Source organism: Nymphaea colorata, chromosome 7, assembly GCF_008831285.2.
Source record: "Nymphaea colorata isolate Beijing-Zhang1983 chromosome 7, ASM883128v2, whole genome shotgun sequence".
NCBI classification, from domain to species: Eukaryota; Viridiplantae; Streptophyta; class Magnoliopsida; order Nymphaeales; family Nymphaeaceae; genus Nymphaea; species Nymphaea colorata.
In genome coordinates this window covers 7,315,570-7,333,573 of record NC_045144.1, presented here as the reverse complement: position 1 = coordinate 7,333,573, position 18,004 = coordinate 7,315,570, and the positions used below count along the sequence as shown (strand labels likewise).

Below are 18,004 nucleotides of genomic sequence, written 5' to 3'. Positions count from 1 at the left end.
GACAGAAGGACACATGGATGCCACTAAGCGAATCTTACGATATCTCAATGCTACTCTTGGAGATGGACTAGTCTACACAAAATGCCCAATGTTTCGCTTGGACATAGCATTTATACCTATACTGATGCAGACTGGGCAGGAGATCCCGATGACCGACGATCAGTTTCAGGTTTCTGTCTCTTTCTTGATTCTAATCTCATTTGTTAGAGCAGTAAGAAGCAACGTGCGGTTGCACGATCTAGCACTGAGGCAGAATATAGTGTTAAAATATAAATCCTTCACCAGCACGTTGAAGAGGAGTCTCTTAGGATTCCACCTCCTTGTAGAATGTGTTAAGATATTTAATGTCCTTGTAACATGTGAAGAGTCTCCTAGGATTCTATGTTGTAGTTAATATCCTTGTAATATGTGAAGTCTCTTAGGTTTCTATGATGTAATTAATATCCTTGGAGCTTGTGAAATCTCCTAGGATTCTACGATTGGAGACTCTTAGAATTCTAGAAATGGGATTATAAATAGAGGCCGTGCAAACCATTTTGGCTACGGCTTCTTCTCCTCAGTTTCTTCTTGTTTTCATTCTCTCTCTCTCTCTCTCTCTCTCTCTCTATCTTCCTGCGTGAGTGTTGTTTTTTGGTTACAGATATTGGTGCTAGATTTCTATCATTGTATCAGAGACAGGTTACGTTATCTCTACCAAACGAAATGCCCAAACAGGTCTGATCTGGTTAGAACTCTTTTCTCATCTTGTCTCTATCCTGAATTTACTTTTCTCTTGCGCAATTCTTGTTCCTTTTTCTTCTTGCTTACCCAAGGACAAACCTTTCGCATTCTAGCATGTCCTCAAGTTTTCTTCCTCACCTTATTACCGAAAAACTCAACCATGAGAATTATCTGATCTGGAAAAGGCAAATCATGCCTTTCATAAGAAGTCAAGGCCTCTTTGGACATCTCGATGGTTCAACAAAGGCTCCACCAATATCCGTCTTACAGGAAATAAAAAATGAGGCAGGAGAAGTTATTGCTGTTCATGAAGACAACAATCCTGAACATGCTATGTGGATGAGACGTGATCAAAGTCTGGTTACGTATATTTTGTCCACCTTATCTCAACAAGTGTTACTTTCAGTTTCTGATGATTGTACTGCAGAAGAATTATGGGAAACCCTTGCTGATACCTTTTCCCAAATATCAGAAGCTCGAATTATGTACTTAAAGAAAGAATTTCAGAATTTGAGCAAAGGTTCAACGTCTATCATGGATTATTTGGGGCGTATTAAGGCCGTCGCAGACCAACTTGCTGCCTCAGGGAATAACATTTCTGATAAGGAAAAGGTGCAGCAAACCTTGAATGGACTTGGGCATGATTATCATGCTTTTATTACAGCTCTTGAGGTCCTTCCTGTTCTGCCTTCCTTCAACGAACTACAAGGTAAACTTCTCCAACATGAAATGAATATGAAAAGAGTCATTGAAAGGACTGATCAAGGGAACTCCCAAAATGTGTTGGCTATGAATGTAAAGTTTGGTAAGAGCCATGGGAACTCCAACCATGGTGGTCGTGGCATTCTACCAACACCACATAACCAAGGTATGTCTCCTTTGGATACTTCAAGAAAAATACCAATTTGTTTTCAGTGCAACAAGAAAGGACACATGAAGGCACAATGTTGGTTTAATCCTCAAAATAAAAACAAAGGGGTAAGACATGATTATAAACAAGGAGGACAAAGTTCTAAATCCACCGCTGAAGATATGCAACAGCTATTGATGACCGCATTCTCAAAGATGACTATAAAGCAAAATGAGCAGGGAGAATGGTTCTTGGATTCAGGTGCAGCTACCCATGTGACAGGAAATGCAGGTAAATTGACTAACTTATCCCCTCATTACGGTAGAAGTTGCATTATAACAGGTGATGGAAAATCTCATCCTATTACACATATTGGAAATGCACATATTCCATTGTCATCCTCGTCTCTATCACTGTCTAATGTTGTTCTTGCTCCCAATATCAAAAAGAACATCATATCCATTTCTAAACTCATTGATGATACAAGCTCTTCTGTTGAATTCACACCTTTTTCTGTCTATGTCAAGGACCTCCAAACGAAGAAAATGTTCGCTAGAGGGGAGCGTCAAGGGAATATGTACGTCCTCAAGGAATGTCTACCCAAGGATTCATCCACTTTTGATATAGGATTGAAGACATTTTCTCTTTCTCATAATGCGTCATCAGTGTCAAGTTCTTGCCATTTTCAATCAAAAGTAAGGGGCCCTAACCAATTTTTGGAGTCTGATTTGTGGCATAGTCGGCTAGGACACTGTGGTCGACATTTCATTGAAAAACTTGTCACAGATAGTCTCATTCCAAGATCAAGTTTACCTCTTACTTCAAGTGTCAAAAAATGTTCAAGTTGTGGACTTTGTAAGAGTCATGTTTTACCTTTCCATAATATAAATCAAAGGGCTTCCAAACCTTTTGAAACTATTTTTTCTGATGTATGGGGGCCAGCCCCTATTGATTCCATGTCTGGGTCAAGATATTATGTCTTATTCATTGACTCTTACTCACGTTTCACCTGGATTTACTTCATGAAACACAAATCAGAAGTACCTCACATATTTCGAAACTTCTATGTCATGATTCAAACTAAATTTTCATCCAATGTGGTGCATTTTCAATGTGATGGAGGGGGAGAATATTCCTCGCTTGATTTTATTGAATTTCTACGTGAAAAAGGGATAACTAGACAAATTTCCTGCCCTTACACACCACAACAAAATGGTGTAGTTGAGCGGAAACATCGACATATAGTTGAAAGCGCCATGAGCATGATGCATGATACTAATGTGCCCATTTCCTTGTGGACTGAAGCCTTCCATACTGCTGTATACATAATAAATTGTTTGCCTATGACACTCTTGATGTCTAAATCGCCATATTTTACACTCTTAGGCAAACAACCTGATTACAAGAACTTGAAGGTTTTTGGTTGTGTATGCTATGTTCACGTTGATGCTGCCTTGAGGAACAAGTTTCAAGACAAAGCTATTCAATGTAGATTCGTTGGATATGCTGATGAATATAAAGGTTTTTGATGCTATAATCCAACAACTAAACGTATCAAAACTTCAAGAAATGTCATTTTTGATGAACATAGTTTTGATAATACAAATGAAATGCCTATGACCATTGAATCTTATGATCCCTGGACCAGTACACAGTTATTCAATGCAGATCCTGTTATAGAAAATGATGTGCCTCAAAGTGAAGATTCAGAGAGAGCAATACAACCGTCGGATATGGCTCAAAGTGAAAATCAAGAAGATCCAACACAGTCATCAAGTCATCACGAAAACAATAATGAAGAACAGAGCAACAATGCACATCGGTATTCGGGTCTTATCTACAGTCGACGACTAAGGGACAGAGATGCTCACAGTGAAGAAGACAACATGCCCCACCTTAGAAGATCCCAACGCATTCGTCATCCCATTCACAGGTGGGTTAGCTATGATTCTTTATCACTTGATTTTCAGTTATTCATGGCAAAAGTTGACAAGGAGGAAGAACCTACTTCATTTGATCAAGCATCAAAATCACATCATTGGAGAAAGGCTATGAAAGAAGAAATGGATGTCTTGCATGAACGTGGAACATGGGAGATCGTTCTGAGGCCACACGAAAAGAACGTAGTGGGCTCCAAATGGGTATACAAAATTAAATACAAACCTGATGGCAGCATAGAAAGACACAAAGCAAGGTTAGTAGCAAAAGGGTTTACACAACAATATGGAGAAGATTATGATGAGACATTCAGCCCTGTGATCAAAATGGGAACAATTCACGTGATTATATCATTGGCAGTTGAATATGGATGGAGACTACATCAAAAGGACGTGAAGAATGCTTTTCTTCATGGTGATTTAAGGGAGGAAGTATATATGGAACAACCTCCAGGATACACGAAAGGAGACTCTCATGCATGGGTTTGCAAACTAATAAAATCTATTTATGGACTTAAACAGGCCTCACGTTCGTGGTTTGACAGTTTCTCTTGCAAGATTCAAGAATGTGGTTTTCGGAGATGTCCTCTAGATCACTCTCTTTTCATTTATCGAAAGGAAAACATATTTACTTTACTTCTTATATATGTTGATGATATTGTTATCACAGGCAATTCAGAAAAACACATAGAAGAAGCTAAAGTTTTGATGATGCAAAACTTCAAAATGAAAGAGCTTGGTGATTTACGATTCTTTCTTGGAGTGGAGTTTGATAGGCACAATAATCGCCTCACATTGACACAACAGAAATACACGTTGGATCTGCTGAAAAAGTCAGGTATGTCTGATTGTAAGCCTGTTGGAACTCCTAGTGTTCTAAATCAAAGACTAAGTGCTCAAGATGGGGAGTTATATGAAGATCCTACGCAATATCGAAGTATTGTTGGGGCACTTCAATATCTTACATTTACTAGACCAGATATTATATATGCTGTGAATCAAGTATCTCAATTTATGCATGCACCTAGAGATACTCACATGGATGTTGTCAAAAGAATATTAAGATATCTTAAAGGGACAGCAGGAGATGGCTTAGTTTATGGTAAAAGTGAAAATATAACTACTGGACATCAACTTATGACATTCACAGATGCAGATTGGGCTGGAGATCCCGATCAAAGAAAGTCCATTTCTGGTTTTTGTATTTTCATTGGACGTAATCTTATGTCTTGGAGTTGTCGAAAGCAAAAGGCAGTAGCAAGATCCAGCACTGAAGCTGAATACAGATGCATGGCTGCAGGTACTGCTGAAGTTACATGGGTTAGACATTTGCTAGAAGACATTGGAGAAAAGATTAAAACATCAATGTTAATGTGCGATAATCAAAGCGCTATTAACATTGCCTTTAATCCCGTACAACATGGTCGAACAAAGCACATTGAGATTGATCAACGCTTTGTTAGACAAAAGGTGGAAGACAAGGAGATTCAGCCTATTTATGTTCGTACAGATGAACAAGTTGCAGACTTATTTACAAAAGGATTAACAAAGGAACGATTCTGGTTTCTAAAAGGCAAGTTGTACATGGTGCAAAACCATGCACAACTTGAGGGAGGGTGTTAAAATATAAATCTTTCACCAGCACGTTGAAGAGGAGTCTCTTAGGATTCCACCTCCTTGTAGAATGTGTTAAGATATTTAATGTCCTTGTAACATGTGAAGAGTCTCCTAGGATTCTATGTTGTAGTTAATATCCTTGTAATATGTGAAGTCTCTTAGGTTTCTATGATGTAATTAATGTCCTTGAAGCTTGTGAAATCTCCTAGGATTCTACGATTGGAGACTCTTAGAATTCTAAAAATGAGATTATAAATAGAGGCCGTGCAAACCATTTTGGCTACGGCTTCTTCTCCTCAGTTTCTTCTTGTTTTCATTCTCTCTCTCCCTCTCTCTCTCTCTCTCTCTCTCTCTCTCTCTATCTCTATCTTCCTGCGTGAGTGTTGTTTTCTGGTTACAGATATTGGTGCTAGATTTCTATCATATAGAGCAATGGCTGCTGGGACAGCTGAAGCGTCATGGTTACGACATTTGCTTGGAGAGCTCACTCTTCCTATTGTTCAGTCATCGTTACTATGTGACAACCAAAGTGCAATAAAAATTGCCTTCAACCCAGTTCTACATAATTGCACCAAACACATAGAGATTGATCAACACTTCATTCGTCAGAAGGTTGAAGAAGTCGAGATCTTGCCTATGTATATATCCACCAGTGAACAAATAGTTGATCTCTTCACCAAAGGACTCACAGGGCAGCACTTCTGGGAATTGAAGAACAAGTTATGCATGGTCAAATCTCATGCACAACTTGAGGGGGGCTGTTAAGTTTGTGCGCATGGGATCGGGTCTGTCCAGACCCGGTCCAATTCTTTTATAATCCACACACTCAATTATACTAGGCGGTGGCATACTTGTAATTTTTTACACTTTTGTGTACAATCTGTTGTAATCAGATTAGGTTAATGTTATAATAGTGATTAAGGATTGCAGGGCCACCTAGCGCCGACTGCACCTTTGCTTCCATCAACTTCTTCTCTATCCTCTCTTCTCAATCTTTCTTGTTTTCATTCGGAGAGACACAAACTTCTGAAGATTCTTACACTTTAGAGAAGTCGGCCACTGACAACAGTAAATAGGCAGTTAAATGAACAATTTGTAGCTTGACCATGTTTTCGTTATTTCATCAAAAGTTAAGTTTCTTTCCTGTACCTGAGAGGCGGTGGTTTACCCTGTGTTGGATATCAGTGGTTCAAGTCCGCTATCTCCAATCCAGCTTGTGATCTTAGCCGAGACATTGCTTCTGCTAATTCTAATGGAAGGATGATCTCAAATTGGTCTATTTTCGGCGTCATGCTTTGTTTGCTACAGGATTTGCTCGTTCTGCGAAGCGAGTGCTTTAGGGTACGTCACGAGCAAAGCCCACAAAGCAATTTCTTATAACATTCTTTATGCTGCACCTAATAACTTATCTACAAGTTTTCAGAACTGTTTCCATTGACCAGCTAGTGTCTAGATGAGCCTACACAAGAAATTGGCTGGCATACAGTTGCTCATGAATGCTTGATGGCATACATCTTGGATTTGACTTTGATGACTCAAAATTTTAAATAAAAATTTAAAATTATAACCTATCTCAAACTTGTCCACACTATAAAAGAGAGAAAGGCCTTGGAACTTGAAACGAGAGGAGCTGTAGGCAAAATTTCTGATATGGCTCAGTAAAATACTCATAACACCATCATGGAGAAAATATCCACTAACACCTCAGACAAAAAATGACTCCAAGCATACATGAACATATTCTATTAGCAACTTATAAGATGGTAAACTTGTGAGCAGGTGAAAAACAAGAAGGTCGTTGCTGACATTACAGATGATTGTGTGTAGTCATTACAAACTTTTTGTGCTCCATTATCAACACTACTATATATATCATCACATGTTATTGGAAACAGTTCAATTTTAACTGAAACAATAATGTGAAATAATGAGAATGTTTTTCCACCTAGAACGTTTAGCCATATTGTCTTCATTTGCAGATACACTTTCTGGTAGACTGGTTTGCAATTTAGGCCCATGCAATCTTGATGATCCCTGGCACAATGAAGTTCACACTGTTAATTCTTGAGAAAACAAAATGAAGACAGTATGAAGTTTCAGAGACCACATCAATGAAGTTCACACTGTTAATTCTTGAGAAAAAGCACCAGTGCAGTGTACATACATTCATCGAGCGAAGTGGAGGGTTCCACAATACAAAGAGCTTTGGACCAGAAGGGCTTCCATCATTCTGAACCAGCTCTACAGATCCAAGGCCTGTAAGCTCCTAAGACATTCACAAAAATAAAAAAATGTAAACAATAGTAAAAAAAATATTACCTCCTACAACACAGCAAATAAATCATGAGGAATACCTGTGAAGTCATTGACCCTGATTATCTTATAAACTAGATTTGTCTTATTGTTTGTTAATAATCTACACTAGATATATACATGATTAAGAGTTATGAAGTCTGATTATTATGAGTGTTGAAGGTTTAACTATTAGCTTCTCTCATCTACAAATAGATGAAAGCTCTTTGCAATTATGGATGCAATTGATTGAGAATATAAATTCCTTTTGAACTCCCTTTGAGTTTCTCAAACCTTTTCAAAAAGAGTATTATCTTTATTTAGTTTGGGGATCCGGATTGGGAACCTTTGGAACTCCCTATGTTTCCTGACCAATATGTTGTATTATGCTTTAAGAACCTGCATGTGTATGGTGTGGCAGGTTTGTTATTTTGTGCTTTACTTATGTACACATCTGCTGCAAGACCTGCCAGCATCCTCCCCAATATTATTGCAAAAAAATGGACATGTACTACTTATGTATAATTAAGCCAGTGTAAAATATAAAGGTCACATCTAAAACAAAGAGGCTGCCATTGGAAAATTAGGGCTTAATCATTAATCAACTTTAATAATCCTCAAAGAAAATCACATGTTCCCTTAGATGGGGCCTTCCAACCAATATGGATATTCCTGACTAATCAAATGAAAACAAATAAAGCAACAACTAAAATACAGGCACTCTAATATCCACTCTAAATTTGTCAGTCATGCATCAAGCTCATGGAAGTTGAAGAACTCCAAGTCAGGAGCCAAACAATTCAACATGGTGAGATTGATACAGAACTAATCCATTTAGACTGGATTTTAGAGTGACTCTACTGTAGTTGTGTGTTATTTGTTTTCATTTGAATTTTGATGTGTTGATTTTGGACCTTTTATATGTCTATTTGGTTTGACCTTTGATCTAAATATTCATGAAGCCCTATTTAAGGGATCATGTGATTTTCTTTGAGAAGTACTGAATTTGATTAATAATTGTTGATTTCTGTTTGTTCCTTTTGCTTTCTTCCTAAGTTCCTCTACTATACCTTATTTCTCTCTTTGAGTAGCAATACCACTGGCTTTAAGAAGACAAAACCCTAAACACTGCATCACAATCACTGCTGGAAGTATTTCTGAGAACGGCCAGCCCCTTGGTTTTATGTTTCATTTGCATTTTGGGCATTGTCATGCTTTCAGTTTGCATAGCAGCATTCCTTCATCTACTTTAACCACAATGACATACAGCTACTCGAGTACTCATGGCAATTGTTTTGCTATATTGAATTACTAATATTCACCTTGCACATATTTCACAATGTCATCTGGAAAATCTGCAAGCTGGGAAAAAATTTCTGTTGCGTTTCGAAAGAAAAAGGAAAAATCATACCATTGCATGCTCACGAGGATTAGCAGAAGTGGCTGTGCATAATACAAAGGATGGATCACTCCCATATACTGCAGTTAAAGGCAAAGCAATCTCTGAGATACACAAAGCAAGTACAAATGCTCCAGCAGGGGAACAGTAGGCATACAAGTATTTACCATGGCAACATAATCTACGTAGTCGGCGTAAGATAAGAGCCGTGTGGCATCCAAATGCACCTTTATATGCATGGGCTTCATCAATGACAACAAACCTGCTTCAAGCAAACTTGGGTAATCAATGGAATAATAAAAAGATCCTTAGAAAATGGTTACAAGCTTAAGAAACATTAGATAACTTTTAAATATGAAAGACAAGGCAAAATATAATAGATACATATCCAAGCATATGATTAGGAACTTCACAGAAAGAACACTTGTAAAGAATAGAGCAGCCTGTTTAATTAAGTTGAAGCAGTCAATTGCAGGTAAAATAAGAAAACCTGAGGTTTGACAAAATCCGCTGGAATTGAAAATGAAATGGCAAAATTGATTTGTGCAACATATCTGGATTTGTAATCAACTGCACATCAAAGATCATAAAATATCAAATGGAAAACATGATGCATGATATAGTAGATAACAAAAGATGGATAGACAACAGAAATTTGCTTTAGCTGCAAAATTACTAGTCTAGCGTTGGCATGGCTCCATGATCGATCAGCTTGAGAAGTGTCACCATCATAAACTCCAATGTCTAAACCAACCTCAGCATATCCTGTTATTTCTAACAACACACGCAACTGGTCTTGAGCCAAGGCCTGCACATTCCAAACCATTACATGCAGATTCTGGAAACTTTAGGTAAGAATAATATTAGGGATACAGACATCAAGGGGAAAAGTACTTCAAACAGCTCTAGAATTGAACCCTATGGCAAATGAGAAAATAAGAACAGTAGAGGACAAGTTCTTGTTGCAATTTCCTGGAGTATCAGGTGTTCAAGTGGACTTAGCCACTTAGGTCTTATTAATTTCCTTGAGTATCAGCTCATCATGTCGACTTACCTTTGTCGGAAATATATATATAGCACATGATGTTAAGTCTTGAGACAGTGCTTCCAGAACTGGCACGTTGTAGCACAGGGATTTCCCACTAGCAGTTGAGGTTGACACAACGACATTCTTACCGGAAAGTGAATAGCGTATTGATTCCTCCTGAGGAAAACACTTTTAGTATTTACAAAGTCTCATGTATATAAAATGCGCAGAGAGGTTTTGTTACTCTTGGTACCTGATGACTATATAATCTAGATATCCCCATCTTTCTAAGTGCGGCTCGTGTAGTACTCAAGAGATTGTTTGGAATCTCTACATGCATGGCTGTTCTGGACCTAATATATTCCACATGGACAATCTGGAAAATTCTAATTCCAGTTAGGAGGACAAACATACCAACAGAATTTTGTAATAGAAACCATACACTTGAAAAGAAACCTGTTCATGAGAGCCGATTCCCTCTCTTAGATGTTCAAGCATTTTTTCTGGTAGCATCTGATGTCTGTCCTGTTGGTTTGATAGGAACAGATATTATGGTTTCAGGATCACTGACACATATTACCAACTCATGTATCTTATTTGAATGGACAAAGTTTTAACATTTCAATGACCTTGCAGTGTTTCTTAAAGAGAACCAGTAGCAAGAGGTCATAATTGAAAGAAAGGCACATTTCAACCACGTAGATAGCATTAGCATATGTACAGTAGAAAAGCAGAGAGAGAATTATGTATCTAGAGTACAAATATGCATAAGTTCACATGCACAGGAACTCGTGTAATACATCTGTGTGTGATGTGTGTATGTGCATGCTTATACACATGTTTATATTCATTCATGCATTTACATATGTACCCAATTTTGTGGGGATATGTACATGCTTATGTGGGTACTTATGAATTTTTGTACGCACATGGGAATGGATGGATTCATTTGATCCTGCAAAAGTCTCCATGTATCCAAAAAAAAAAAAAGCAAAACAACTGCATGAAAAGCTAAGCAAGTTATACAGTATACACTTTCAACCCCCTTTCCTCCCTCCTTGCTCCCTTCCCTCTTTTTTTTTTTTTCCTTCTTTCTGGGGCCACCAACCAACCAAAGAGAAAAGATGGCCGAGAAGGTAAGCATCACGTTTTTATTTCCATACATAATAGAATGACATTTCGCACAAGCTTCCTATATTCCAGAAACAAATGAGCGCTAATGATGCAGATGGTTCCCTTTCTATTAGCCTATCACAAACAACTAGTTTACAGTAAAGAAATTTCAAAGATACTAAAAATTAACAAAAAATAGTGTTCTAATAGGATAGAGGCTTGTGTTTGTTTCTTACATTTCCAAGCCATAGAAGATCCACCTAAGAGCACAAGTGTATAGTGTATGTAGTGAAAAGCGCTAGGTATTGGACCTTCAAAAAGGACTAGGTGGGAGCCCTAGGCAGGTCAAAAACAGTAAAAGGAACAAAGAAAAAGGAGGAGGAGGAATGAGAAGACAATGGGAAAAGAAAAAGAAGAAAGAAAGGGAAGAAAAGAGAAAAATTGAAGACTTTTTCATTTGGATGTCCACCACAGCCTAGTTGAAAAGGTGGCCCCCTAGGTCCTAGATATAAGATTTTGATTCACCCAAGACATATACTATGAATGAAGAAGAATGGACGCGAGAAAAAGGGGCTGCAATTAAACAGAAAACCAACCACCTGACTGCTGGTCAGTTTATTCATTTATATATGCACCGATAATATCTATTAAAGTATGGAAAAATACCCTTAAACAACACAAAGGAATTACAAAGTGCCATTATTATAAATGAGTAGACCAGGTATCGATCCAACTCAATAAACTGCTTGCATCCTCGATGACCTACTAGGACTCTCAATCTTTATAGAAACCCTCGATAGCAGTCGAGACAACCGATGCTCTACCTGGTCCACACCCTAACAAGCAAGTTGCATTGGTAGCACAGTTTGGAGGAGCTCAATGAAGACGTTTGCAACCTCAACTATCCCACTCTCAAGAAAAGAACAACCCCAAATGCACGGACGTGCCCAAGATCCACTGCCAAGAACAAAAATCTAAATCATGTGACCAAGAACCACAAATTTCCTCCCAAAATAGACATGCCAGCGCACCCTGAAACATCAAAGGTTGAAATCTCATAGGGAAAAATTGGCCCAAAATTCAGGAAAGACAATTTCAAAATGCTATGCTCAACAGTCTGTCTTGCAAAGAAAGCCAAGATAAAGGAATGACGAAAAAATCAGAACAGAAATCTTCACATACAGAAAAGCAGAAGAGAGACATAATGGTTCACAGGTCTAGGGGCATGATCCAAGTCAGCTGGTGATTCCTGCCTTCATAGAGCAAGAGAGATGAGCCTAAGAAACCTTCTTCACAAATCAAAGTTCGAGCCAAAGCACCAGCAAGAAACTGAGTCATCATCCCCTTAATCAAAGTCTAAAGGCACATGAAGGGCGACCAAAAGGCAAGTTGCACAGAGACCAACATGCAAAAGGACCAAGGGAAGGGTAGGAGAAGAAGAAATGGAGAAAAGGGTAATTCGATAATTTCACCTCAAAATTAATGCTTTTCATCTCTGCCAATAAGGAGCTCTTTAAGAATTTCTCTCCAAAGTTGAGCACCTATTTGTTGCCCTTTAAAAGTCGGGAGGTGATTTCTTATTAGCCCAAAAGTTAGGTGATTTTTTGTAAATTTTCTTCCACTCATCATTCCTTCAATGGCTCCAGATCTCAAGCATATTTCAGGTACCAGCATCAGGTTATAAGTTTGAGTCCTTTAGTGCACAACGATGAAATGGTTTTTTACTGCTAGCCATAGAGGCACATATCATGCTACCAAATAAAAGATGGAGACTGTGTTCCCTTAGGCCTTAGCTGCTCACCATAAAAAAAAAAGGATACATGGCTTCAAAGTTTAAACCCAAATACTACGCACTTCACCACAACAAGAGAAGCTGCCAACACAAACGAGTTCATGATCGAGGTAAAAAAACATTTCCAATAAAGAGAAAGTAAAGAAGTAATAATTAGACCCACCATTGCAATACCATGTTGAAGTAACAAGAGAGCAATGATAAAGTAATAATATAAAGGAGTACAGATATACTGTCTTAAAGGTGAAGTCTACACCTTTTTGAGCAGTAAATAGAATAACTTACTGTCACTGCCCACCACAGCATGCAAGAACTGACTTTACACAGACACTATTACATTTTAATAATATTATTTGCAGTTCTTTAATACAGCTTATCCATAGACAAGAAGTCCCAATGCAATGAACTTTAACTGTTCAACATGAAACTTATTTGAAGCAAAAACTACCTTGCACTGTGAATTTCTTGTAGGGGTTTTGCTCTCCCTTGTACGTTTCAGTTTCTTAGTCTTCATGGTAACATTGTTTCCTTCTTTCACAAAAATGAGAACATCATCCAGCGTCAAAGAATGAGATGAGCCTGTTATAGATGCTTTTGATACCTGCATTACAGGGAACACAACTAATGTTGAGCACAACAAGCCAGAGCCACCCGATGTGCAGCTACAGAACTTTTCTGTGGCTACTTCCATAACCAAATGAGAATAATTTCCACACAGATGAGCTGTACAAGCAGGACAAGGAGAAAGTATGCAATTTTAAATACAATGTTGCCACATGTACCGGAAATATCATTATATCATTGCCATTTGGATAAAATACAACAAAATTACAAGTATGCCACTGCCTATTTTCTGCATACCACTATTCGTGATGTACATCCAGATCCACAACCGCTCTCCCATATTTTGAAATGTCATCTTTTCATAGAGGACCTACCTGAATTTTCATTAAGAGTGGCAAGTCCTAAAGGCAAGGTAACTATGAAGGATACTTACCTCCACTCAACCTGCAAATCTATCCTCTATAAAACTTTTGCTGAATATAATATTATGCCAATATTATATTCAAAGCATATTAAATTATTGTAGTGCAAGTGTCTCCTTTATCAGGCTCAGAACTACTAGAATGTCGCAGCAATAATATGCCGAGTAAGGTAATACAATCATGTCAAACGATCACATAAAAAATCTTCAATTCACGTCAATCAAAATAACCCATACATCACGAAAAAAAAAAAAACAACAAAAAGGATTAACAACCATCAGAAAGTGCAAGAAGCTAACTCACCCAAAAATCCTTGACAATCCTCCAAATCTCTTTTTCAAAATTGTGTTGCCGATTCATTATAATATCTACAATAGCCTGACCAAAAATCTGCTTCTTGGCTAAGGAAAGTCCAAAAACAAATGACAATGTTTTTAGGCTTCAAGAATCTTAACTAGAAACCATCCTCTCTCCCAACAGAATATATTTATATAAGAGCACCATTGCAGAAAATTAACCAGGGGCATCTCTGTAATTGCATAATGTCTTGAAGCTCACCAATTCTCATGCCAAGGCTATCCATAACCATGATATCTGGATCAACGATATTGATAGGAATGTCTGATTCGTCCATATGGCCTTCTCTAGCATTAAGCTGAACTGTCTGAATACAAATGCAGAATTTTATCCTGGAGCTAAAAAAAAAGAAAGAAGCAACAGGCCAACTTTACAGATTTAATGCATTCATATATTTCACAAACACTTACAAGAAATAGAATGAACCACGTGTACAAAGTACAAACACCAGAATGGCTAAAAACTATCATGCGCACTTTAGCAGACAAACATATAAAATAAAGTGCATGCAGATACAAGACAAATAATGTTATCCAAATCGGAATACTTGAATCGACTCCATAATGGTCTCATCATCCATAGTTAACTAATGGCATATTCATAATAGTACTACAGGAATAAGATAGATACAGCAGCAATGGCAAGATTTCTAATTCATATAGATAATCAAACTCGCATGGAAGAAAATGAATTGACAGATAAAATCAAATATGTGAAATTTTAGTTGTTGGGGAAACAGTCAACACATTTCTAATTCGAATTAGGATCAACTGAGACAGAAATAAAGCATTGGATCATTACACTTCAGTCATTCTACTCCACCTCTCACACAGAAAAATGTGTTATTTGAAGACATCCTTAAGCAAGTCAATTTTTGAATTCATATTGCGCAATTATGCTTATAAAATAAGACTTCCGATGATAAAATCTAGCCAATGAAATTTACAGTCAAACTGCAACATGAAAACAAAAACATGGAACTTGAAGAAGTAGGAAAAAAAGAGCTCTTGATATTTTTTTGTTGAGCACATTCAGACCACATATAAGAGCATCATAACACATCAAAAAGATATCTAAACAATTTTGCCAATATGACAGACTATTTTTTTTTTGCTGACACTCTATGCACTTTGGATCAAAACCGCAAATAACTCAAGTAACAGGATGTCCAACCATTATTGTAGTTACCTTTGGGCAAAGAACTGAAAGGTCCTCTATATCACTAACAGTGATAAGCTCCGTGTCAAAAATCTTAATACTTCTAAGTAACTCCTCCACACTAGACCAAGCAACCTTCATGTTGCTTATCTGAAGATAAGCATATATAATGTTTAAAAAAGTGAACACCTTGAGGACTTTCTTCAACCATGAAGGGCAAATGCATTGACTTCTTTCATCAGAGCATGCAATTCCATCCACCTTAGAAAGATTAGTTGCCATAAAGGATGCTTTGCCAAATTCCTGAAACAGCAAGCAGCTCCCTGTTTGTAAATCCAACAAGCAATTTACAGACTCTATGATTTGATAAAACTGCTCATAACACTTGTCTTTGATGGCACACCAGGGGCTTAAAGGACATGGAATGTCAACAGCTTCAGAAACACATGATCCAAGATCATTACTGCTGGAATGATTTGACCTTCTAGATGAATTTGCATCCACTAGGCCAAAAAATCTCAGCAAGTCCTCATTTCTAAGGCTTACTCTCGTTGATGAACCTTTCTTCTTCAAAGGTATATCGACATTGGAGGAGTCCCGCATAATCTCTGAGACAGATGAAAGATCAGACACTATATCAGACCAAGCAGCCTCTGTAAAGGATCTAATTTGAGTGTCCTCCGGCTTAGAGTTGCAAATCATGTTTGTAGATCTGCCCTCAGCAGCACTGGAACTGGCACTGGAGCTACTCCATTTTAAATGTGTCCTAGTTTTTGTTGAACAACCAGGATGTGTCTCATTCCCCCCTGTTTCATGAGATGGATAACTCTGCCATGTGCTGACATCAGTTAAAGATTGTTTTTTCTTTCTATAGGGCATGAGAACTATAAAATCTTCAGATCTGATCAAGGCATGCTCTAACTTATCCTCTAAGTTCAACTTTTGGCCCTGCAACAAAGTAAACTGAATTTTTGTGACAGAATAACAGCACGCATTTTAGATACCAAAAAACCAAGAAGGAGCATATTTGCATATTTACATTAAGCATATTTGAAGGTATAAGTAGGACAATATGCATTTCTAATCTTTTGCTTCTACCTTTGTAAATCTCATCTCGTTCTTTCCTCAGTTAAAAGATTTATTTGGTTTCAGTTTTACTCGAACGACCTAGTTCTCCAGAAGGGCAGACCATTTGGCACGTGTACTATTAGTAAATAAATAAATCTAAAGATAGTTTTCAACTTCTTATGGAAATATTAGTTGGAAAATTTTTTATCCACTGCCAGGGACGATTGCACCGATACACATCACAAATATGTGCACATAGAGAAAGAAAACGACCACTTTTAGGCCAATTACAACTAAGTAACACTTATAATTTCAATTAAATGGTATCAGACAAATTTGTTGTCCCACCGAAACCAATGCCACTCCATCTCACCATATATTCTCGCCACTTGCAACCACTCCAAATGAATGTCAAAAAGCTTCTGGCATATCCATGAATGACAGGTTCAACACATTTTTGCGTCGACAGTCTATGTAGCGTGAACCGAAGCAATGCAAGCATTTCGGTACGATCAACTCAGCACATTGTTTCTTGGTGCACCAATAAAACGAGATAACAGTTCAAGTTGTTCCATGTACTTAGGTTTTAATGTTCTTATGAGTGCATGCACAAATTTAACAGGTTTTCTCCAAGCTTCCTAGACAACCAGATGCTAATTTGCCAAAAAAAATCTGCCCACCAGAAGAATAGACAAAGTTTTGGCGAAAAAGGTTTTATTCTAGCCAATTATTCTCGCGAGGAAGTTCCACTTTGCCAATTCGAGATAAGGAAAAAGAAGCCCAACTCCTAGACTGCGAATGAGAGTACCTTCAAAAATAGATGAAAATTCTGACAATCGCCTGCGGTGGCCAACGATTCCTTTAATATATCCCTTAAAATTTTCACCGTCTGACCATTAGCAACCGCAACGGTCATACTTCTTCCGTCTAGGGTTCGGACATTAACCTTTAATTCCGGCCCATCCATGACTTCTCGTCCGATACCCTGCACAATCTTTGCAACGATGATCCAGAATTCTTTGCTTTCTCGACCTATCAAAACTGATCAATCTACGGGGTTTTATCATTCAGTCGAATGTCTAATTTCATAGTCCGTCATCTTTGAGAGACACCGATCATCCCTCCTGTGAGAAAGTTCATCAGTTCCCATCAACTATACGTCTCCCCAGTAGTCAGAATTCGATTCCGCAACACCAGCATTCTTTCCCAACCACCCATCGGACCAGAACGCATGAGAGAGCTCGATTTCCAGCCACTGTTTGTAAGTTCGCGGGTTTTTATTCAAACCCTAGTATTTATCGGCGAGCCACTATGCTTGGATCCGGATCTGGACATTAGATGGGCAGGAGTGGGAATCCAAACCCGATAGCGGACCCGACGATTGAAAGGGCCGTTTGATATACATTCAAAATGCTCATTTTTTAATGAATTCAATTTTTTTCACAAATGAGGTATTTTATTTTTTAAATTAGAAAACTAAAACTTGAAATTGTTTATTCCATTTCAGTTTTAAGAGGAATTATGGTTCTATAATTTTCATTCTTCAATCAAAATTCTGAACCATCCAGCGCCTCTTAAAAAAATTAGGAAGCCTTTATTCATTTTTCACTTCCGTTTTAATATTTTTATCTTAAAGTTTAAAATTAATATTTAACAGTTTCCATTGAAGAAATAATAAAATTTTGCAT

General features: G+C 37.7%; 1 protein-coding gene across 3 annotated transcripts in view; it reads right to left on the bottom strand.

Moving 5' to 3' along the window:
- Window positions 1-17,569, bottom strand: part of LOC116257431 (uncharacterized) — a 42,570-nt gene extending 25,001 nt beyond the window's left edge. For 2 of the 3 annotated variants that reach the window (XM_031634167.2, XM_031634168.2), the window contains exons 1-14: window positions 17,125-17,569; window positions 15,279-16,196; window positions 14,292-14,397; window positions 14,037-14,134; window positions 13,196-13,348; window positions 10,299-10,367; window positions 10,096-10,218; window positions 9,870-10,019; window positions 9,492-9,623; window positions 9,306-9,385; window positions 8,983-9,077; window positions 8,828-8,895; window positions 7,289-7,390; window positions 7,070-7,158 (exon numbers count right to left, since the gene is read on the bottom strand). In XM_031634167.2, the coding sequence (XP_031490027.1) occupies window positions 7,070-7,158; window positions 7,289-7,390; window positions 8,828-8,895; window positions 8,983-9,077; window positions 9,306-9,385; window positions 9,492-9,623; window positions 9,870-10,019; window positions 10,096-10,218; window positions 10,299-10,367; window positions 13,196-13,348; window positions 14,037-14,134; window positions 14,292-14,397; window positions 15,279-16,196; window positions 17,125-17,283 (2,342 nt within the window). In that variant the 5' untranslated portion in view covers window positions 17,284-17,569. Of the gene's footprint in view, window positions 1-7,069; window positions 7,159-7,288; window positions 7,391-8,827; window positions 8,896-8,982; window positions 9,078-9,305; window positions 9,386-9,491; window positions 9,624-9,869; window positions 10,020-10,095; window positions 10,219-10,298; window positions 10,368-13,195; window positions 13,349-14,036; window positions 14,135-14,291; window positions 14,429-15,278; window positions 16,197-17,124 lie in introns of those variants that run through there. The other variant, XM_031634169.2, reaches the window with a different exon arrangement.
- Window positions 17,570-18,004: the final 435 nt, after the last annotated feature.